General features: G+C 43.6%; 2 protein-coding genes across 3 annotated transcripts in view; one reads left to right on the top strand and one right to left on the bottom strand.

The window, feature by feature from the left end:
- ADK (adenosine kinase) overlaps positions 1–2,894 on the bottom strand; it is a 265,612-nt gene extending 262,718 nt beyond the window's left edge. The window contains exon 1 of the mRNA XM_064716993.1: positions 2,705–2,894. Coding sequence (XP_064573063.1) covers positions 2,705–2,766 — 62 coding nt within the window. The 5' untranslated portion in view covers positions 2,767–2,894. The remainder of the gene's footprint in view (positions 1–2,704) is intronic.
- A 22-nt stretch (positions 2,895–2,916) lies between these two features.
- On the top strand, positions 2,917–22,515 carry AP3M1 (adaptor related protein complex 3 subunit mu 1). Of its 2 annotated transcripts, none has more exons than XM_064716991.1 (9): positions 2,917–2,995; positions 11,697–11,972; positions 12,995–13,166; positions 15,414–15,551; positions 17,422–17,507; positions 17,863–17,996; positions 18,679–18,886; positions 20,043–20,187; positions 21,485–22,515. In XM_064716991.1, the coding sequence occupies exons 2-9, from the start codon at positions 11,700–11,702 to the stop codon at positions 21,583–21,585; spliced, it is 1,257 nt and encodes a 418-aa protein (XP_064573061.1). In that variant the 5' UTR covers positions 2,917–2,995; positions 11,697–11,699; the 3' UTR covers positions 21,586–22,515. The 2 variants fall into 2 exon arrangements, with proteins under 2 accessions (XP_064573061.1, XP_064573062.1); XM_064716992.1 differs by lacking the exon at positions 2,917–2,995 and adding an exon at positions 3,121–3,269.
- The last annotated feature ends 1,714 nt before the right edge of the window (positions 22,516–24,229 follow it).

Raw genomic sequence — 24,229 nt, 5'->3', positions numbered from 1 at the left:
ACATTCCTACAGAAAATGTTCAAATTCTTTCATAACTGTACCAGGCTGTTAATAGAAGCTGCTTGTGGTTTTCACAGACTTCCCTAACAAAACCAAATATAAAAGGACACAAATCCTTAGTAATTCTCCTCTAAAGTAACACCTCATGATGTTTCTAGCAAGTTGATGCTGCTGCTCCATGACAAGCCATTTGCAGCTTTGCAAGCCCATTTTCTGTTCAAACAGTGCAGCTCACACACGTACAATAATATTCTACTTCACACAGCAGAGATGCAGTCAGAAGCCTGAAACAAGGCAGCACACATTGATGGCCTTGCCTAAAGCCCATTGGTTTGTAGTGGGGATTTGCAAGCCTCAATAAAGACAATGCAAAACCTGCCACCCAGCAGATGAATGTCAGCACAACACATTGTTGAGCTGGGAATACCAGTTTGGGTCTCGGGCTTTGTGTGCTGCTCACTGGATGGCAAAAGCCAGCCATCCTATACTGCTTTCAAACAAGTGTACCTTCCTGAACCCAGACAGCTTTGCCACCTCATGAGGGAGTTATATTTGCTTTCCTTTGCCTGAAAAGATCAAAAGGGTCTAAAAATGTATCCATGAAACCTCTACAAAGCCACTTTGAGAGGATAAATATGCCTTTGGACAAACTGCCTTTGTTGAATCCATTAGACATGGTCTTCTGAAGAGCCCGGAGAGCCTCAGACCTACATGTTGAGAAGAAGGAATCGTTCTCTATAATTTCCTCAAATTCTTGCTATAACAAGTATGATGTTATTGAGCTCCAAAAATTTTTAAGTGATTTTTCACTTCTTTTCTAATCTATATAGGAACTGTTTCCAAGCCTATCTAGCAGTGCTTTACATTAACAACTGAATCTCATTACAAATACAGCCAAGTCATGGAACCTCAACCAGTCTGGTACTTTCTCTAGTGGCTTTTAAGTCCCACAACAGCACTCAGCCAAACACGTTCTTGCCAATGAGTGTTGAGGTCTGCTAAATCTGGTCCAACCACCAACTGCTTCATGAGTTCAACCTGTGGCAAACAGCACACATTAACTTTATTTGATCACCAGTTAATTACGGCATTTCTCTTCTTATGAAACAGAGCTGGAGCCTATTTATACTTTGGCTTGAAATAACTTGCAACAGAATTAGCATATGCAAGTTCTAACAACATCCCTCATGTTTTATCTGTCATACCTTACAGAAGTAGTATTTGCAGTTTAGTCAGTCATTACCAGAGCATGTCACCACTGCCTTTCATTCCACTGCAAACAACCTTTAAATTTTTAACTCAGTACACCAATAATATACTCAAATTTTAAATTTTTCTAATGTTTCATCTTAAAATGCTGTTTCCTCTAATAAACTTTATTAACAGAAACATTGCAGCTGCCAGTTTCTTGCCTCATCTTGCTTTAAGGGCCATGGAGATAACTGTTGCTTTTTGACTACAACCTTATCTCGCTGTCTGCCATTTATTTGCTTTCAGAGCTCAGCCACATCTTCCCTCTTCTACTATCTGTAACAGAGCTTGTCAACCATCATTAAACTTGAAAAGTCACTTGGCTGCTGAAGAAGCAAGTACCCCGACTTTGACAAATTTAATAGGATTAGCTCTTTCAATAAGGACATCAGTACCAAAAAAGACTGTTTTCATCTCAGTACTAAAGTACATCCCCTTTATGCTATATTTGAGTGAGTTATTAGTTATCAGTTATCGCCAAGATAATTTTGGATCTTTCAAGGCTTATGCCATTAATTCTCTTCATACACTGAACACTTGGAAGGAAGTCAGCTATCTTACAGTTATATTCATATCTGAATATTCCTGAGAAAACAAACTTGAAACTGTACCAAAAAACCCCAAGCTGCTCTACAGCTCTTAGTACTTGGAGTTCTCATTTTGACTGTGCATCCTCCATTGAGAAACCTTACATTTTTCTGCTATGACATTTACAAATAAATTACTTATGTCTGTGCAGGCCATCATTCAGATGGGATTCAGTCAGCGCTATTGAACTGTAATCACAGAAATGAGGAAGTATAGCAAATCGCACAGATTATTTCAATATGAAAATATTTAAAACTATACGGTATGTCTTAAAAGAGAATGTAACTGTTAACGGGGATTTTCAGTTTCCTGTCCAACGGGGACAGAGACTCTCGCACGAGTATTAATCGGGGCATTTTTCAGAGGCTGTTTTCAAAGGGGAGGCAGAAGCATTGACAACCCCAGCTGTGCTCTAGTTCGGGGCCATTGCTGCGGGCAGCGTTCCGTTTCACCGCACCCCATCCAGATGCTCAGCAGCTCATTCGCACTGACCGACCCGACCCCAGGGCACAGCGGGACCCCCGCGCCGCCCACCCACCCCTGCCTCTGCTGCGGGGAGCCCGGTGCGGCGGCGCCCCCGAGCTCCCGCCGGGCCCGGGCAGCAGTACCGCGGCAGGAGCCGGAGCAGCGCGGCGGGACGGTCCCGCCGCCGCCGCCTCCACGTGCGCCCGGTGCCGCGGCGGGGCCGCAAGCACAGCCCGCGCAGCCCGGCCGAGCACAGCCGGCTCGGCGGGACCCTGCCGGCGGCGTCTGACCGCACCGCGGCGGCGGCACGTGTCTCGCCCTCCGCCGGGGGCAGCACCAGCCGCCCTCCGGCAGCCGCAGGGGTTGCTCGCGAAGCAGAGCCCGTCCCGGAGCCCGTTACCTCAGCTGCTGCTGCTTCTGCTCCAGCTTGAGCTTCTTGGCTTGCGGCTCCCCCGCTGCCATCTTCGCGCTGGGCGGCGTGCGGTGCGCTCCGCTCTCCTCGGCCCGCCCGCCGGCCCCGATCCGCCCCGCCGGCCCCGATCCGCCCCGCCGACCGCGCCGGCACCGCCACCGGGGGGCGGGGGCGCCGGGACGAACGTACGGCCGCGCCGGGCGCCTGAAGGGGCGGGGAGCGGAGCCCGCGCCGCCCGCCGTCCCTGCCCAGCCGCGCGCTGCCGCGGCGCCGGCCCGGGTGGGTTTAGCGCCCGGGGGCCGCTCCCGTCTCCTGCCGGCCGCCGAGGCCGAGCGGTGCTGACCGGCGGTGAAGGGCGGCCGTGGCAGCGGGGCCGGCGGGCCCGGGGAGGGAGGGGGCCGCGCTCGGGCGCTCGGCGCAGGCAGCGCCCCGGCCGCCCGCGCCTCCGCCGGGGGGCGGCCCCGCGCCGCCGCTGCCGGGCCTCGCCGCCATCTTGGCCGCTGCCCCGCTGTCCCGGGAGCGGGCCGGGCCGGGCCGTGCCGGGCCGGGGGAGGTACGTGGGGCGCGGGGGGCCCGGGCCGTGAGGGAGTGGGGCGGTGCTGCCCTTGCTCGAGGGGACGGGATCCCTGCCGGGCGGGAGCCGCCCGTGCCCGGTCCCGGCCGCGCTGGTTGGCCGGAGTCGGGCAGGGGCGACGTTCCCAGCAGTGGTGGCACCGGGAGGCTGCCCCGCAAATCCGAGACTTTCCGCTTTACTCGCCTCCGTTTCCGTTGTTCGATGCCTATTTAAATACAAGATCATTGCCGTGTTTGAATACCACTCCCCCGTTCCCGTTGTTCTGGGCTCTGGCGGAGGAGCGGAACCGCCCGCAGGGTCGGGTCCGAGCCCGGTAGCGGCGGATCTGCCCCCTCACGCTCCGAGATGAGGCTCAGGGCGAGGGATCGGGCCCCGGGCTGCCCGGCAGCCAGCGCAGGGTGAGGGATCGGGCACCGGGCTGCCGGGCAGCGCAGGGCGAGGGATCGGGCACCGAGCTGCCGGGCAGCGCAGGATGAGGGATCGGGCACCGAGCTGCCGGGCAGCGCAGGGCCGATGTGGCAGCCGCCGTTCGCTCGCAGTACAGCCCGCAGCAAGGCCAGGCCGGGAGGGGCAGAGCGGCCGGGGGAGCGGTGCCGGCTCACCTGGGTCCATCTTCAGCAGCCCTGCTCAGCCACGGTGTTTCTACTCCGGCTGTTCTTGCTTAATTAGCAAGGGCCCCTGTGAGTGCGGATCTCCATAATATGCGCTGGGAATAAACCCATTATCAGCCACCTCTATGCGCTGCACATTGCTCCTGCCCTGTTCAGTAGCCAGCGGTAACTGAGTGGAGCGTCTCTTCTTTTGTTTCAGTTCAAATCTGCTGTAAATTAGTAATGCACTTACCATCTTTTCAGTGTATGATGAGTCGTTCATACCCATGAAGTGTTAATCGAACTGGAGGAATAGCGTCACCATTCAGTGTAGCTTTTCTATAACCAACCAGGCAAAAAATCATACCTGAATGATGAAAAATTGTGTTCATAGCAGGCAGACTGAAGTATTGGAGAGGAAAAGGTATTTTACAAGAAAAGCAAAACCAACTTCAATTACTCATGTAAGGAGTAAAATGATGGAAACAATGTTTCACAAAATAACTGACTATGTCAACTATGGGAATGTTTCTGCTGTGGCAGTTTCCAGTGGGTTTGAATCATACATAGCTTCTCATTTATTTGTTAAAGAAAAAATAAAAGAAAAAAAAGAAAAGCAAATATCTGAATTATATTCCTCTGTAAAAAAATGTCTCGTGTTGCATGCTAACTCAAAAACACAAGCAAACTTGGGGTTTTTTTGGGGGGGGAAACAAATAGATTCTTTACTGCCTGTATGCATATATCTGAAAATTCCTTGCAAATGGCAAATCAAACTTTATGAATACTCCATGCACTCCCATGATCGATTTTGCTGGATTTATTCAGAAATTTTTCTGTTGTACAAGACAGTTATGCACCAGCTAAATCCCAGTTGTTCTCTCATATACAGATTTCCTTACATGAGCAATCTTTAATAAAAACCTTGTCATGAGGATTCAGAAAAGAGAAATTGAATTCCTTGAGGTAGAGAAGTCTGAACAGTAGGAGATGAGTGGTAGTGGTATTTTACAGCTGTAATAATGGCAAGAAACCAAATTAAAATTTGTTTAAAATGTGAAGTTCCTTCCTCTTATATCCCTTTAATTTTCCCCCAAATTACAGCTCCACATGTAACTTTTTTGAAAAAGAACACAGCGAAGATAAGTTAAATCTTTTTTATGCTTATTTAACATAATGTATGAAAGGCAGCCTTTTAACAGGAGCTGCTTAGAATAAGAGTATCCATGAGACTCATTCATACAGGATAAAAAAAATAGGGTGCTGCTTTGCTCTGTCCTCTTGGAGGAGAAGGAAGGTGCAAGTGGTTACGTGCCTTCTTTCTGCCCTCTGTGTTTGGACTGGTAGGGGCAGAGTGCACACACGTTGGGAAGGGCTGCCATGCACAGCAGAGTTCCAGTGGTGCGTGCTGGCTCTGATGGAGTGTTTCAGTATTGCATGGCTCTGGCACTGTCCTTTCTGGAGCCTTGAGTGCCTCTTCAAAGAGCCCGTGAAGGACAGCAGTACAAAGCTAGTGGCACTGTTGCTCTGGCCTGCCAGACTTACTGCAGGAGTGAACTGGGCAAGCATGGTGGAAAACATCTTCACAAAGAGCTGCTGACTTGGGGCTTTGATATCCTATGTTTGAATCCTGCTGCCTTGTCCATTCAGAGTTCTTCATGGTTTGGCTGGGATATGAGCCTTATTATCAGTGTTTTCCTGAAAATACTATGGACACTCCATATGTGAACTGATACTCACTTTATCTGTGTCCATTTGGCCCTGTCTATTCACTGTACTACTTTCAGAGGGTGAATTTCTTAAGTTGTCCCTTAGTAGTCCTAAAGCTACTGATTCACGTGTAAGTTGTATTCAAATGTTCCATCTCCATGGAAAAATGCAGTTTTAGCAAAGCATTTTTAATTGTTTTGGTGTGGGTTTTTTCCTAAGAAACTCTTGCTTTTCCAGCAAAGCTTTCTATTCTTGCAGGTCCCAAAGGGAACTGCAGTTATTCAGGACCAAATATTGTTTGATTATTCAGAATTTAATATTGTTCTGTTGATAAGAGATGGAGCTCTCTTGCCAGCAGTTAGAAGATTTATACTGAAACTAAACTGAACAGAGGCACCATGCAAGTGTATTATTGGAAAGCTCATCAGACAGTAGATTAAATGCTGCACAAATCTCATGCAGGCTGTAATAACTACTGGTAAAAGCACAGAGGAAGTTGCAAATTTTGTTATGGATACCAAACACCAATTTAAGTCAACTTTAGAGTATTCTCAAAGGACCGCTTCCTCTTAAAAACAATTTCAGAAAGTTACTAACAGTGTTTGAAATGAGAGCAAAGATAAATAAATATATGCTGAACATCTGGGAAGCAAAGCATTTCGTCTTTAATAGGGATGATCTTGCTGATAAAATATGTCTGAGTACTTGTACAGACACAAGCACTTCATGGTGTTGAGTAGATATGAAGTTTTGCTTGACTAACAGAGGGTGACAACAAGCAGTTCTTAAAAAAGATTGCAAAAATGTTTTTACTTTGACGTGTAGATACCTAAGCTGTGAGCATCTTATATGTAAGAAGATTCATGACTTGAGCAGCATCATTAAAACACAAACAATAATAGGAGCATAAAAACCCTGTGAAATTACAGAACATTCATGTTTTAGTAAACCTGAGATTTACAGATTTATCAACTTGAATCATAGCTGCTAATGATGTGTCATGTTGGTCCTGCCAATTAAACAATATTTCAGAGCTGCCACGTTGGCTGTCTTGAAAGTGTTGTTCAGGTGTTTAATGGGATTTCTCTTTATTAGGTTTGCTGGTTTGAAAGCCAGTGAATGGGGTTGGGGAGGTCAGGAACACATTTGTAGCATATATTGAATTTATAGGAAAAAGCTAAAGTGCTGACTAGCTGATTGTGACAAAAATACTAGCTTCAATAGAAATAGAACTGCCTATTTTAGCTTATTTCTCCAGATTACTTTAAGCATTTGATTACTTTCTATTCACTTGTCACTAGAAGTTCATTTTCACAAATACATAACAGAGACTCATACAGTCTACCACCACTAATTCTTGCACCCTTCAGAACAGCTATGCCAAAGTCAGGGAACATTGAAGCTGTGGAATACTTTCCTAGTGATGCTCCTATTTGGAGTATTTTCAGTAATTAGTACTAGCTCTAAAGGGCATTGCAGAGGTCAGTGATAAATTCCTCACTTTGTGGTTTCAGAGCTTTGTATGTAACTCAGCTCAGTGTTATGAAAAAGCAGCTGTTGACAGTGTTTCTGCATTAATTACACTTTAGAGTACTTAATTGCAGCTAAGGACAAGCATGTGCAATCAGTCTTTTTTCCCATGCTCACAGCCTCTCTCTTGCCAGTGAGCTCCACTTTTGTCTTGTGAGCCTGCTGTGCCTTTAGTCCAGATGTTTCCGTGCCAAGAATTTGAAATCAGTAACATTGCAAATCCAGATTTAGTCAAAAGAAAAGTTAGAGATGTGGAAAGAGCTCATTGTAGGCATCTTAGTTAAAATATCTTTTTCTTCTATGTGGACTTCACATTCTGGTAGGATGGAAATGACTGAGATGAATCGTGTGGAGTTTTGCATGCTAGATGAGGGAAGGGAAGTTTGTGAGAAGAAACTGCAAAACTGCAGGGGGCTATTGGTTTTTGCAGAGCCTGTAAGGTGCCTTGCAGTCAGGCAGTATCATAAAAGGCTGCCAGTCTACTGAAAATGAGCTTGAACAGTTTGCTTTGGCCTGGATGCAAATAATGACCTTCAGTGTGCTCTGGGGTAGGCCTAGAAGCAGAGAGATGGGAGGCATGTCCTATAGAATAGTCCTGGAAACACCTTCAGTGCCTTACAAAGAGTGGTTTTATGCTGACATCTCGAAGTGGTGTCTGTGTACACTACTACATGGAGAAGAATCTCATGATTCCTGAATTCTGGTCATGTACTTTTGCTACTGTTTTTTTAAAACTTAGGAACTTTGTTTCAAGACCTTTACCCTCAAAGTGCTGCAGCTCTTAACACACTTTGCTGTTGACCTACTGGTGTGAGGAATTTTAATGTTACTGGATTGATTTCTTATGTTTAGCATTTGTCAATCTTTTTTGCTTTTCAAGTCATGAGACAAAAAAGTCAGGTACTGCAAAATTAGTTGAGGGATCTCTACATGTCTGAAATGAAATCTGGCACTCAAAAATAGAGTAACAGGGAAAAATCTTCCGTACTTGGAGCAATATAAGTAATTTTTGTTAAATAATAGTTTATATATCTTGTATTGATATTTTTGTAGTGTTACCAGTTTTAAGATATTCAACATGAAATCTATCTTTAATCAGCTGGTGCCAATTGTTTGACAGTGTATGGGATAAATCAAATTACTGAGCATTGTGTATAATAGAGTGGTGTCCCCATTGCTCTAGGAGTGTCTTTATTCTAGTCAGCTCTGGGAAGTGTATCAGCTGAGCTGCCCCTTGGCTGACAGGGCAGGGCTTGTGCCTCTGGAGCTGCCTGCTCTGCACTTAGGCTGCAAGGAGACAGCTTCAGTTTTCCTGAGCGCTTCACATTAGCAGCAAATTAGCATACTGCTAAAACTTGTGAAGGAAGAAAGGAGTATGTGAGAGGTTTGAAGGGAAGTCTTACTGTAGAAGCAGAATAGTGGCAAGTTCTGTAATCCTGATCTTCCTACTTAGAAGATAGGTTAGGCAGCCGGGGGGATTTTACTGCTCATATTCCATAGGTACTACAAAGCTGTCACGTGCCAAGCATGGCCCCCTGGATCTGTTCGCTGCTCGGTTTCACCACGAGGCCACACAAACACTCCTGTGAGCACAGCTGGTACCCAGGCAGCTTGGGCAGATGAGTAAAGGGCAGTGGCCAAGTGCTACCTCCCCTTCTGGCTACCCACACCCTCCCGTGACTGCACATCAAGTCATGGTCTGATGTCCTCAGTGGAACTTGGGGCAAAAGAAGGGGCCCTGCTATTGCAGTCATTTGGTGCTTGCTGTGATTGTGTGGTCTGCTGCACACTGTGCTGGTTAAAGGTATATTGAGACAAATGCAGGCATTTCTGATCAGTAGATGAATAGAATCTGGATGAATGTTAACAGAAGCGCTACAAACTCTGTCGCACGTGTCTGATACTCTTTGTCAGTGAATCATTGGAAGCTGCCTGCTGTCCAACATAGCTCCTCCAGAGCAGGCTGTGGATCAGCTCCTCTGCAAGTGGAGTCTTACCAGTGCTGCTTTGTGTGCATTTAATAGGAAATGTGTCTGATACTTGTTAACAGATAAGCTATTGAATCGATTTTAAAATGTACAGAGATCTATTCTAAGCTTTACAGCTGAGCACCTTCGTATGTGTGGGCAGCCGTGGTGTCGAACAATACTGACATTCAGTGGTTGATTATACTTGCCACCCTTGTGTGATTGTCAAGGAGATTTTGGAAGGCTTTAATGTTCAATGCTGGCTAAATTCAGAACATGTTTACTGGAGCTGGATTAAAGCAATTGTGTCAAGGCTCCTTTATAAAAATCCTCTGCTCACAGTATTAAAATTTTCTGGTTTTATTAACAAACTAAATTAGAGATTAATTTGGTCCAGGACAGAGATAGAAACATGCAATAACACTTTGTAGCTTTGTTTCCTTTCCCACTTTTAAGCAAATTTGCAATCACAGTTTCTAAAATAACTTCCCTTTACATTCCCTATTGGCTTAGATGAATATTTTTGTCCACCTTTTGGCTATTGGGGTTTTCTTGTCAGCTACCAAAGACAGCATGCTCTTGGCAGGAGGTATCTGAGACCTGGCATGGCCCCAGTGAAGATGAGCACGTTGCTGTCATGGTTTGAAGGAGCAGCTGGAGTTTAGAATTTGAAAAGCTGGATCTTGGCTCTCTTCCCACATCTGCTGACTTAGGTGGGGGAAATACCATGCTGACAACCTTCCTGAGCTGTCCTTTTTCACTGTCTTTGGTGAGCTTTGGAAGACATACTTTTGTTTTGTGAAAATCTGGAGGGCCAGACCATTTTTCATTGTTACAAATGTATTGGTAGATGAGTACTACTCTGGGGAGTTCAGATTCAGACATGGCAACATGAGCTCACTCTGGGTGGATCTAAGTGCTTATTCCAGTATTTTGGAATGAGATTTAGTCATACAGTGTTTATACTCTTAAAATCTCTGTGGGACTGGGCCATGTGCATCTAGATGCTTCCATGCTATTTTTAGTATGCCAGAGTTAACAGACGAGGAGCGAATTTTATCTGTGTTTTAGGATAATATCCTGGGCAAACATAGTAAAATTAATGACAGCTATGATGGGATTTTGGTAGGTGTGTTTGGCTTCTCTTGGACATGCAGAGATCATGGTGGTCTTCCTGTTTCAAGGTGCAGACACCCAGTAATTGTCTGATCTCTTTCCAGTCATGTTTGAATCCCTCCAAAGGCTAACTTTCAATTCTGGATCTCCACTGATGTCCTCTGCCCATTTCCACCACATGCCCTGTGCCAGCTCTAGCACTCCCTGGCAATGAAATAACTTGCATTAGGAAGCTGGTCTGACCTGCAGCTCCTTTTGCTGGGTCAATTTCTGGCTGGACTATTTTCTTAATGTAAATAATTGCAGAGCCACAGACCTACTCAAATCAATACCTGAGAGGCAGAAGGGAAGAACAGCCAGTGCCAGGGGCAGCTTCTTCAACTGCAGATGAATTTATGCTTGACATTGAATACCAGGTTAACTTCACCTTCAGAAGCTGCTGTTGGGGTTACAGTTTGGTTTGTTTTCTAAGCCCAAGTTTTAACTTATTTTTTAAGAGGATCATTATATGCAGGTCAGCCAAAGCACTCTATCCGTGTCATGTAAAGGCTGAAGAGATAAACGGGAGTTTGCCAGCATTTGTCTCCTCTCTGGGTTTGTAGATCTAGAGATAATAGTCTATTCATTTTATCAACTACTTAGTTCACTTACTATCACACTGAAAGTTGAGAAATAGGCTTGGAATTATTTTTTTAATAGGCACATAAGCTTCTTGCCCCATGAGTAAAATGAAGGATCAGTGGCTGAGGCATGTTATTTGTAATTGTTTAAAGAGATAAGAAAAAAGTTACATTCCTTACCTGCAGTTCATACCCCCCTCTTGCGTAAGTGAGTTTTTAAGTGAAAATCATTTTATGTAAACATATTTCATGCCTGCCAAGCACATTTGAGGCAATTTTATCCATTAAATCAGATTTAAATGGCTAGTTTTGTGTACTTTTAACGAATTCCAACCCTTTACCCAAGTGCAGCCTGGCATAGATCATAAGACTAATCTGCCAGCAAGTAAAAAGCACTTTTCTAGTTCAACAGCTGAAAGCTGACAAGCTAAAGGGCTGTATCTTTAAGACAGAGCAATTCTAAGTTAAGTGGGCAACTGCCAGGCCAGCTGCCATAGGAAACTTCTGTACAAGTAACTCTTTCATGTCGGCAAACACGTTTGAGTGAGTGCCAACTCATGGGAGTCAGCTTTTCTTAAATAAATAAATTGCAGATACCAGATAGGGATGAAAGTGGAAAATGAGGGTGCTTTCTTCATGCTTGCATTATGATATACATTAACAACTTAATCCAGTGGCAAATATTTTTTGTGGAATGTTCTTGTAAATAAAGAAAATGGAATTCAAAGAACAGCAACAAAGTAGATATTTTTCCTAAATTCACAGTGCCTGTTAATAAAGAATAACCATCGTAAGAAAGGGAATCTGGGATATAAAATGTCAATCCACATATCCTTTTGTTTATTTTAACTTCTTCTAATGTGTTTCCAACAGAAAATGATCCACAGCCTGTTTCTTATAAACTGTTCTGGTGATATCTTCTTGGAGAAGCACTGGAAGAGCGTTGTGAGCCAGTCTGTCTGCGATTATTTCTTCGAAGCTCAGGAGAAAGCAATCGATGTTGAGAATGTGCCTCCTGTCATCTCAACTCCACATCACTACCTCATCAGCATCTATCGGGATAAAATCTTCTTTGTGTCTGTCATACAGACAGAAGTGCCACCACTCTTTGTAATTGAATTTCTGCACCGAGTAGCAGATACTTTCCAGGTCTGTCACCATTCCATGATTTTAAAATTCATTGTCTGAAGGAGGCCTACAGGGAAGCCAAAGAGGGACTCTTCATCAGTAACTATAGTGATAGGACAAGGAGAAATGAGTACAAACTGAAAGAAGGGAAATTTAAGCTAGATATTAGGAAAAAATTCTGTTCTGTGAGGGTAGTAAAATGGTGAATAGAACAGGTTGCCCAGAGAGGTTGTGGATACCCCAACTGTGGCAGTGGTCAGGGCCAGATTGAATGGGGCTTTGAGCTACCTGATCTAGTGGGAGGTGTCCATGCCCATGGCAGGGGGGTTGGGATCACCCCTTAACATTCTGTGAATCTATTATTCTAAAATGACTTCAAGGGCTTTTTTTTTTTTTGCATAAACTTCTTTTAGAGAAAGGTAATAAACCCTTCTGTGAGTGACTTTTCTGTCTGCAATTTTTAAGCGCAGGTTTATAGAGTACAAAGGACAAAAGAGGTTTATTTTGTGCACTCACCAGCACCAGAACCAAATCTGACTTTATAAATGCTGGGTTTTTTTTCTGTAAGCTTTTGTACTGTTAATGTTATGCAGATGGGAAGAAGGAGCATGTAGTAGGGCAGCATGCACTCTGTAGTGAGGAAAGGGCTGCAGAGAAGCAACTTCTCAACCGATTTCACAGATACTTTATATAAAGAAAATGCAGTGAAGATTGAGCATTGCCAAATAATAGTATCTTTATTTTACAAGAGTCTTGGAACGGAAGATGTGTTAATGTTCACAACTAGAAGGACCTTTGTAACATAAACAGTAGCACATCACATTACATTATTTCAATGTTCACACTTGTATTTATTTTCAGCTAGGTGATAAATATAACATGAACAATATGATGCTATCAGACTATGTAATAGTCAGTTTAGGCACTAAAATGCCTTCATATATTGGAGGGTTTCTGTAAGAAAAATCTGAACAAACTTCCTTTTGCAAAGTATTTTAGCAGGAATAAAAATCCTCTCTTTTGTAATCTCTGAATTTGTTTAGGATTACTTCGGCGAATGTTCTGAGACGGCAATTAAGGACAATGTAGTAATTGTGTATGAACTTCTAGAAGAAATGCTAGACAATGGCTTTCCACTGGCAACAGAATCTAACATACTGAAGGAGCTGATTAAGCCTCCCACAATTTTGCGCTCTGTTGTCAACTCCATCACAGGTATGCAAATATGTCGTTTCAGCAATGAGGCTGTTTTTAAAAAAGGCCCATCATTTCTAAATTTCTAAAATTAGCTAAAAAATAATATATTGGTCAGAATCTGTAAGGTGAGGGCACTGTCCTGCCACTTCTCATCAATAGGAATTGAATGAAAACAAGTCCCTCCTTGTTTGCAGTTTGTGCCTGGCCCCTTTGCTGTCCTCGGAGGCACTGCCTGGTTCAGCCACAGCTGCTGAAGTCCCTCAGGAACAGCAGCTCAGGACACAGTCAGGACATACTGGAGACAGGTGCTCTGGGATTGGTACAGAGCTCACCCCAAGCCTTGAATAACTGAGGGGCACTGGAGAAGGTTAAGCATTTTGTAAGAAATCCATATAGAAAGGTATATAATAGGTATGTGATAAATCCTTGATGGGTGGGAGCAGATAGCATGAAGGGAAGCAAACAGCCTGTCCTCATCTTCCACCCTGGCCCCAGCACTGAGCAGCACATGGATTCATATGGATTTGATTTCACAACTGATTTCAGGCTGTTGTAAATGGGTCTGTCTTGCAGTGATGAAGCCAAATGTCTGTCAGCTGAGCTGGTGGAATCTGCTTGTCTGGCAAGCGGGTGCAAGGGAGGTGAGCCATGAGTGTCATGTGGGCAGAGAGACACGAGATGGTCACTGGTACATTGTGTTAGAGAAGGGACTAGTGGGGCTGCAGGGCCACACACCTAATGCTCAGAGGAGCTGCTCTTTAGGGTAGGAGGTATGGTTTAGTCTTTGAGTATAAATCTCATCACTTTTCATTTCTGTTATTTGGAGTTTAGCTAGGTTTTTTACATGTAGATTGGAATACTAGTGTTTCCACTTAATGAAAATAAGTGTTTTATCTAAAACCTTATTAAAATTCCCTAGGAGCCTGAAGTGCCTGCCCAAGGCAGCCTGCATCTTGTCACTGTCAACAGCTCAGTGCTGAGCAGGTGGAAACAGCAGCCTGAGAGGTCTCCTGTCTATCTGGCTTGGCAGCACTGCTGCACCCTGCAAGGCAGCTGTGGGACAGACACAGCAACTGCTCCTCTTCAGAGATGCAGTGGGAGTGAAGAAATGGTTGCAACTCCACCCCCCTGAGTTATAGCACATACAGGGGTGGACTTTAGGAAGGGGTTTTTTTGAGTAACTACTTCTACTAGCTCAAAGGAACGAAAACTTCTGTTTTCTGCCTGCCAGGCTAGGGCCTGCCCAAGCAGGTTTTGTGGAAATGATACCTGCTGGCCACTAGCCTCTCAGTGAAGCTGTTTCACGTGGCAGGACACACTGCCATGTTCATTGTGCTAAAGGGCACAAGTCAGCATGAGCTGTGGCCCTATCCCAAGACCTACTTCTAGCAGAGGGAGTTGTTTACACTGTGCTGGGATTCTGGCATCAGTCACCTAAGCCCCAGAAGTGATAAGATTTTTTTCTTTTTCTTTTAAAAGTATCATCAATTTACTTTATAACTCAGGAAACCTTCTACTCATGCTGGGTGGTACGGAGAACCAGGAGGCAAGGATGAGAGCAAGGCAGGCAGGGACAGTGGTATCATTGGTCGGGAGCCCAGAAGTTGAGGCAACAGGTCAAGGGCTGGATCAGATGATTAACAGGTCATCTACAGCCCAGTGATTGCCAGTAACATCCATCAGAACGGGACAGGTCAAGCCAGAAAGTCCAGTCTGGGCCAGGGTCTGGATCGATTTGACACATGGTCAGGTATAGACACAGCTGTCATGTTGATGCAGGGCAGCTCAGATGGTACCAAGGGTGAGACCCTCAGCCTAACACCAACTCCAAGCAAAGATTGTAGGAGCCCTCCCTAAGGCTTCTTATACATCTTTCTTGCCAATGACCCTTACCTGTTAATGAGCCTTGAAGTCATCCAGCTGAAACTCTTAGGAGAAGGGGAAGCAGGCTTAAGGCCCTCACAGGGAGCTGTCTTGTCTTGAATTAGTGATGAAATCCTCCAGAAGATCTAACCCCACATCTATTCCCACTCAAACCTCCTGCTGACTTGAGTATTGTATTTTGCTGTGCAAGATGTAGTCTGAAAGCTGTTAAGTCTGGACACGTGGCTCCAGTGCCTTCATGTCACCTCACAAATAACACTGAAGGGTCCAGGCTGCAGCCAACAGTACCTGGGGCAAGGCTTGCCCTGATTTTTGATTTTGGCAGCTGAAACATTCATTTTGTAATTAATTACTGATTTTAAGTTCCTTTTCATTTTTAAGGCAGTAGTAATGTGGGAGACACACTTCCCACTGGACAGTTATCCAACATTCCCTGGCGCAGAGCAGGAGTAAAATACACAAACAACGAGGCCTATTTTGATGTCATTGAAGAAATTGATGCAATTATAGACAAATCAGGTAAGATGCCTTGCAAACTGAAATTTGTCTCTCAAGTGTGTTTACATGTAGCTAATGATGTTTTAGAGAGAATACAGTCCAACATGAGCTTAGGTGTATTACTTCAGTTCATCTTAAAATGGCATCATTCTCTGGGTTGCTTCGAGAACATCCACAAGAAGTCTGTTTTCTGTTTGTAAATTGATTATCTCATAACAAATATGAATGGGGAAAAAAGTAGTTGAAATGTGATGAGAAAATTATCTCCCATTGTTCCTGCCAACAATGTACTGTAGTCCTTGAAGGCCCTAGAGTAAGCAAGACAAAATCCTTTATTAGCTTTCTTCTGATAGCAAGCTAAACTTGGTGCAAAATAGTTGGACAGTGTTGTTTTCCTTATATTTAAGGAGCCAGATATTATGAAGAATAATAATACTCCTTTCTTTTCTGTGAATGAAACATATCATTTTCAAATACAAAAGTCTTTATTCTGAGATTTAACTTTGAGGAAGAACCTGATAACTTGTATGCCAAGAGAAAGAAAAAAATAATGCCAAAACAAAACTGCAGAGCTGTGGGCAGGAACCTGCTGTTTTGTTCAGTATTGGGGCCAGCAGTTAGCAAGGGCAAAGACTGCAGGACACCCTTTTGTGGTGGTATGGGGCAGGGAGCAAACCTCTGATTATTCATTCAGTGCTGCTGTTTAGCAGTGTCAATGTTGGTTTGATTCTGTACACCACTTCAGCAAATGCTTTGGCTACTGTTGAAGTGGAGAGTTATAAAAAGCCATTGTGCAGCTCTTACTCTCCCCACCTTGAAGCTAAAAGAAGGTGGCTCTTACAGGGCTCTTATAGAACATGCTGATGACTGTTGCTGTCCTGGCTCCTTAGGATTCCCAGGAGTAGTGTGAGTGCTCAGTCTGAGAAGGTACAATCAAGGACATGGTGAATTTCTGTGTGTGTTTCAGGCCAAATCAGTGTGTACTGAGTGTTCCATTTCCTACTGAGGATCTGCTGCAGTAGTCATAGCTACTCTTTTCAGCTCTGATCCCTTGGGGAGCAGCAATGCAAGAACCCCTCTTTATAGCCTTCACCAAGACTAAGGCAGATAAGGTTGCTCCCCTAGAATAGGGAGGTTATCTTGTTTCATAGGGATATGGTCGACTGCTTTAACCTGAAACAGGATCACTTCTTTTCAAAGTATAAAGCCACCATTTCTCCTTTCCTTTGCCTAGACAAGCCAGTTTCTACGTATCTTCTAAAATTACCTTTGCATGTGGAGTTAATTAATTAGTCCAGGGTCCTGCTTATACCTTTTCATACTTAGAAGATATTTCAGGAAATGAGCATTTCCTGGGTAAAATGCTTGGTACTCTTGCTTTGGGGTTTGGGGTTTTTTGCTATAGATTCATTTAACATCAAAATGAATATTTAATTTAATTGTTGAACAACCTTTACTTGTGAAAGCCAAAGTTAGCACCAACTTACTGCATTTTGACATTAACTCTTTCGATATGCTTTAACTTCCCTGCACCACCACACCACTTGCTAGTTTTCTGGAGACCAGGGACAGGGATGAAAGAAAAGATTCAGAGCTGGTGTGTTATGAAACTCTTATTTGCTTATTGCTGGCAACCAGTTCAAGCACATCAAGTACAAGTCCTGTGTAACAGCTGGCACGAGTATCATGAACCAGTTTGGAACAGGCTGTTTGCTCTGGCTCATGTATTTTAGCAAGCTGCCCAGGACACAGGTAACTGGAATGACCTTTCCTAGCTGGGCTTGGCATGTTGTTGAGTGTTGTGCAAATGTCATCTGTGCCCTCTAGCTGCACTTCACCACATCTGTTAGGCCTTTCATAATTATGTTAAGTGTCTTGTTTTTCTCTGCAGGTTCCACAGTCTTTGCAGAAATCCAAGGCGTTATTGATTCGTGTATTAAGCTCTCAGGAATGCCAGATCTTTCTCTGTCTTTCATGGTAAATTCAGCCTATATTTGGGAATCTTAATTGCTCAGGATTTATTTTTCTTAGTGATCAGAGTTAAACAACTTTAAGATCAGTATCACTATTTCATGTGTTACACATATGAAGTAACAAGTTATATTGTAGAAGCTGCATTGTTCAGTAGTTGGAAAGGCTTTTGTGTGTACATGAAAATACCCTCCCAGGAGCTGCTGTGCTGGGTCAGATCAGAAATCCATCTAGCTCAGTAACATGTCTCTGATCATGGCTAGTCAGAGTCTAAGAAATAGGAATTGGGTAGAGTGCAGTAGCTGGCTCAAAGTGCTGGTACCTGATGAGATGGCACTCACCATTGTGGCACTCCTTGCAGAACCCACGGCTGCTGGATGACGTCAGCTTCCATCCGTGTATCCGCTTCAAGCGCTGGGAGTCTGAGCGGGTCCTGTCCTTCATTCCCCCCGATGGCAACTTCAGGCTCATCTCCTACCGCGTCAGCTCCCAGAAGTGCGTTTCCATCCGGGCACTCTGCCCCTCCAGCTGCACACACTGCTGCTTTCCACCTGAGGAATGGCACATTCCTCCTTGTGAAGGGGGAATTTGCACTCTTCTGAAATGTGTGTGCTCAGCTTTTGTCTCAGCTGTTGCTCTGTCCCTACTAAAAGAAGAAAACCGTTTTTCAGTGACCTGCAGATACTCAGCAATAATTTTTTATCACACATGCTATTCTGTCCTAGTAACTGTTGTTGGTGCTAGATGCTTTGTGAGAAAGTCTCTGTGTACATGGAGGACTCTGAGCTTCATGAAGAGAGTAAAGCAAAAAAGTCCAAACTGCAGATTTTGCAAACTAAAGCCTGATTTGACTAATGGCTCTTTTGAGATTTGGCTCAGTGAGATTACTTAAAAAAAAAAGAAAACAAAACAGCAACCAGATGAAGAGAGAATAGGACAAGGTATTTGGATGAAAATAAAAAAAAAATTCTTTATTTTTATCTTGATTCTCTGCTGATAAAATCATTTCAGCAATGATGCTGAAGAGCAGAGTATCACTTCATTTATCACTTATGAAACAAACCAGTTCTAACTTGAGCACCTACCAGAAACACAAGATCCATTTATGAGAAAGCGCTTTGTTTTCTCGGGCAGAGAAGTAGCCAGGATGCATTCAACTACTGTCTTCTCTTTTCAGCTTGGTGGCAATTCCTGTATATGTGAAGCACATGATCAGTTTTAAGGAAAATACTTCTTCAGGAAGATTTGATGTTACCATTGGACCAAAACAGAATATGGGGAAAACAGTAGAAGGAGTAGTCATGACAGTTCACATGCCAAAGGCCGTACTTAACATGAACCTCACTGCTACGCAAGGCAGCTATACATTTGACCCAGTTACTAAAGTAAGTAATGAAATTTTATTTATTTAAATATTGAAGATGGCATTACTAAAGTCACCCATATTGCAGAATACTGGAGCAGTGTTCCACACTTGGCAGAGAACTCTGTTCAGCATATGTTTATGAATTAAAAAATTACCTTTAAAATTTTCTTTTTCAAACTTAGATACACACCAGCTCTGATTTCTGACTTTGATAATATCCTTTTCCTTCCCTTCCCTCTCTTTTCACCCTGCTCTTTCACCCACTAATATCTTTCCTTAGTGGATGCAGCAGTATTTTGCCAATAGTTTCAGCCATGATAAATTTTGCATATATGTTGTGGAAAAATATTTTTCTAAAGAAAATGCACTAGACTTGAAAATGGGCAGACAGAAAAACTGGGAGCAGGAGATGAGAAAAAATTTCTTCCACAAGATCTGCCTAAGGACACACAGGAAAATAAAGTGTCTGAAAAAACATATCTTGGGCTCCTGATTCCTTGCCTCTGAGTTGGGGTTTGAGATCTAAATTTCATAAAGCTCCTGAAGCCTTTCAGTACCCAGGAGCCATTTTACTGAAAAGCAGTTTGAGCCAAACCATTCTGCTGGCTCCAATACCCTGCTCTGAGCTTTCTGCTGCCCTTGGAATATCTCAGTCAGCAATTCATTGAAATTGTTAGGGAAAGGTCTCCAAGTAGCATTTTGTTTCAAAAATAATAGACCTTGATCTTTTCAAAAGAAAAGCACCAACAAAAAAAACTCTCTGCAGCAATAAATTTTACTGTGTTTTTATCAAGAGTTGGGATAACTAGGTGAATTGAAGCTGCAAACATTTTTCCAGTGCCTTGCTCCTACCCTCCTCATTCTTGTGTTTAAGTTTCTATGGTCTCTGTGCTGGTTACTGTCTTGGTTTCACAGATCCAGCTGACCCAAACAGACATCAGGGTCAATTATCCTTAGCAAAGGGAACAAGATGTTCTCAGTGCACAGACCCACACTGACAGGGTGAGAAAAAAAACCCCCGTATCTGCAGGAGCACTCTCCCAGCCAGTGAGGAATTCTTAGGGTTCCCAGGCTACTGTTGGTACCCAGCCTGCAAACTAAAAGCTGGACATGAACTTGACCTCATAGGTTGTTTCCTAGAATGCTACTACTAATTTTCTCTCCTTCCTGACAAGGTGCTAACTTGGGATGTGGGCAAAATTACCCCTCAAAAGCTACCAAACCTGAAGGGCATAGTGAACCTGCAGTCTGGAGCCCCCAAGCCAGAGGAGAACCCAAGTTTAAACATCCAGTTTAAGATACAACAGCTTGCAATTTCAGGTGAGTGGGGGGGTATTACATGAAATTGGTACTGGCAGAACAAGCTGGTGTAGGAAATGAAGTGGAGAGCTGTTAATCATTTAATTGGAGGTGCAGGTCTGAAGTCCGCTTGATCCAAAATAGTAAAGTCTGATTTACCAAACCTGGCGGTTTCCCTTGATGGAAGATTTATTTGCTGGAAATTGTGAATTCCCAATTGTTTTGCTCAAGAAAGACTGAGAGAAGTATACAGAAGAATGGATTTTTCTTTGTTGACTGGTACATTAAACATGCAAACATATCGTTTTAGTGAAGATTGATGCATGATGATTTAGTGTGCTGCTCCTGACATATTTTAGCCTTGTGCCACTAAAGCTCTTTCTAGTGGTCATAAGAATGCATTAATTTTGAAGAATGCCCTTCTTATTCTTTCCTTCTGGAGCTGGTTAGTTTTTCATCTTTGAAACAATTTGCAAGTAAAAGCAGAATGAAGTCTATAGGGTAAATGCAAAAGTAAATTTAAAGCAGACAACACCTCAGTCTGCAAACACTTAAATCATGTGAGTTGTCCCTGTGTAAAGTGCTTCTCCAAGCAAGCTTTGCAGGATTAAGGCTCTAACAATGCAAGAACTCACATCCAGAGAGGCAAAGGAGGAAGATGATTGAAGGCAGTTGGTGAGCGTTGGTGGTAGTACATGTGGTACCTCTCTGGATAGGTACCAGTCAATAGGGTCTTTTTGGCCCCTATTTCGGGTAATCAACAGTTCCTGTGTAAGAACAGAACCCTGCAGTTTCCTCCTGAACTAGTTTAAATCTTACAAGATACAGCTGCTCCAGTGGCTGAACACCAAAGATAACAGACCTGTGAGAAAGCACAGAACAGCCTGAAGCTGTAGGTATTTAATAGCTACTGGCCTCCCTCATGGAATAGCAGAGGCATTGCTGGTTCTTGCAATTATGACTTGGAGTGAAAAGAATTCTAAAACTTGTCCTTTGCTTCATCTCCACGATGGGAAAGGAGTGCAGTGTACAGGAGCTGTGGAAGATAGACTGGCTGTTCCATAGTTCTTCTCTTGGAAGGAGGATGTTGGCTTATGGAGTAGGAGAGAAACAAGGTGTTGCCCTGCCAAGACAGCTATGATTAGGTGACAAGAATGTTCTCATCTGCCACTCCAAACCAGATGAACTTGTGAAAGAAAGGAAAACGAGCTTCCTAACCAATCCTAATGTGCTCTCAAGACAGCTGGCTTTCTGATCAGACTGCTGTGATTCCTAGCATTCTGCTTTTAACTTTGTACTTGTCTCTGTCTTTTTTCAGGACTGAAAGTGAATCGCCTAGACATGTATGGAGAAAAATACAAGCCTTTTAAAGGTGTCAAATACATTACAAAAGCAGGAAAATTCCAAGTCAGGACATGAGAAGATGCTAAGAGAAAATTCCCCTTAAAAAAAACTTGACTGCTTAGTGACTTATGTTGGTTAGGTGCCAATTAATTAATAGACACTGATTAGTTTGGGATCAAAGCAATTGTGCACAGCAGCTCTTAAAATGAAAGCATAGCTTAGTTTTTCTTAATATGGCTTTAAAATAAGGTACTTTTTTTCTATTACACTTTCACTCTTTTTTTACTGAATTGTTGTGCTGGTGAATAGTTTGATATGGGCAACCCACAGAACGTTGTAAACACTACACTGCCAGTCAAATACCAAAGCCCTGAGGTCAAGCACATTCTGAAGGCCAGACAGGCCACTGGAAAAGTCTTCTGGTGGCATATTTTGCTGCTGCAGGCACCTGCGAAGAAAGCTCAGTTCCACCCACAGCCAGCTGTGAGCTGGCATTCCACAAAGCAACATGTAATCCCTTCAGAAACAGAGTAGCAGTGAGAGGGGCAGGGGTCCCCCCAAGGCCTGGGACATTGCAAGTGTCACTCCAGAAAAAGCTTCTGATGAAGTAAAAAATAATTTCTGTGTTGTTTACAAGAAATCGCCTTTCTTAAGAAGCATTTGCCTTAATCAGCTTTCATTTCTGCCAGCAGCAGATGAGCTGATAAAAATAACATCCTGCATTAAATCTGGGAGGTGATTGTTGCTTCAGTAATCCACTTTCTTTCCATTCAATCCCATCATCCCCATCATTTTTTTTAAAAATACAGTTGCAGAGAGCAAGATCTATTTTTTATGTGAAGCCTTTGCTTTGATTTAGATGTTCCACTTGTTTGAAGTGGATGCCACCAGGTCTGTGCAGCGTGTACCTTCGAGCGTAGCTTTTTAGATAGCACAGTAGAAGTGTCAAGTGTATTTAATGGTTGTGTGCTTTAATGTTCTGAAATAAAGGGAACTCCACTGCAACTACGTCTCACCTTATGAAATGTTCATGCTCTTGTCAACAATTCATGGGGCTCTTCAGCAGGAGGCATCTGATCCACTATTAATCAATGAATATTTGCTACATCTTTACTGAACTTGAGCTCTGTGCAGCTGCTCAGAGTTTTAAAAGGCTGTTAATAACACAATAGGGAAGGTCCCTTTCATATTCCTTATTTTTAAATGGAGGACAGGTACTTATTTATGATATTTCAAAGGCTCAACAGTCAGAGCAAAGCTGACTGAACTTCCTGTTATACACCAACAAAACCATCTCTCTAAACCAACACATACTCCAGAGTAGCTATCAGGTTCCAAACCATGCATTTGGTCAGTATTAATTAAGGATGTGATACTGGAGACCCTTTGTTTGTCTATCCTGTTTGGCTTACAAATCAATGAGTAGGTTCTGGCTTTTGTTTCAAATCTTCATCTGAAGCAAAGTCACTTAGTCAAAATTTCAAATACTGAGACAAAAATTATCAGTCTGGAAAGAGGGGGGGAAATCCATCTGAACCCTGGCATCAAGTCAGTAAGGAAGGAAATGGGCATACAGTCTCTATCTGTAACTTCAGTAATATCATTAGGGTAAACTTGGCCATAAACAACCATTTTGAATTTCTACAATTACAGTAGATAAAACAGCACTTCGAAGAACCAGTGGCCTGTGTTTCAGCAAATGGCGTCCTTCAGTTACTGTACTTGTAGAAGAAATCTTGTTTTCAGAGCTAACAGGTAGCATCCCAAGCTGACATCTGAGCAGCTGGAGGTGCTCTCTGCATGAGCAGCCTGGAAATGCTGCCCCATGGCCTTTCAGAGCTGACACCTTTCCTGAGCTAGGACATACAGAAGTGTCAGAGCTCCAGTCCCAGCCCAGTGCTGCCTCCCACGTGTGACTGAAGAAGCCCTGCCCACCCCAGGACCTCGGGCACCAGGGAGGCTCCCACAGCAGGGGAAAGGCCAGCTCATCACCACAACTCACTGTCAGCAAGAACTGCACTCACCTTCAGGAAACCAGTCTAGGCATGCCAATGTGTTTTGTCAAGGAGATGGCTGCAGGTGTGTGAGGCCAGAACCTTTCTTGTACATGTGCTGGTGCCCTCTGCATCTCCAAACACATGAAGCACAACTGCAGAAGGGGGCCTGTGTTCTTCTTCTGTTTGAAAAAACTAATGTACTAGCACTTCTCTGAAGAGCAGAGTTTAGGGAATCAGACAGTATTATTAGCAAGGAATTACACTGCAGAGTCCTGATCTCCCCTTCTCCTCATGTCCAGCTCTGGGAGTGCTGACAAAGGTAGTTGTCTGTCAGGGTCTCATCTTCTTTCAGATATGGAGAGAACTGTGAATAGTACAAAACTCTAGATTTTACCAATTATTACTAAATACTCTGGGACTATGAGGCTATGGTTGGTCCTACAGTAACAATAAACATTGGTTCCAACAAGTCAGAACACTGTGTGCGGGTAGAAATTTTTAGTAAGAAGAAGTGTTTATAAGATGTTCTTACAGTGATGGAGTGAAGGAAATACAACAGTGGTTCCATACTCATCACCCCTGCATTCACTTTAGCAAGTAAAACTCACATTAACAAGATGCTGGTCAGAGTAGCAGTTCTTCCCTCGACAGCACCAGGCCAACCCCATTTTAAGTTTTCACAATACAGCAGATCACTGTAAGGTCTCTGGAAAATCTCCTGT

This window comes from Zonotrichia leucophrys, chromosome 6 (genome assembly GCF_028769735.1).
Source record: "Zonotrichia leucophrys gambelii isolate GWCS_2022_RI chromosome 6, RI_Zleu_2.0, whole genome shotgun sequence".
Classification (NCBI taxonomy): Eukaryota; Metazoa; Chordata; class Aves; order Passeriformes; family Passerellidae; genus Zonotrichia; species Zonotrichia leucophrys.
Note: the sequence above shows the minus strand (reverse complement) of the source record. Positions and strands in the feature narration are given on the sequence as shown.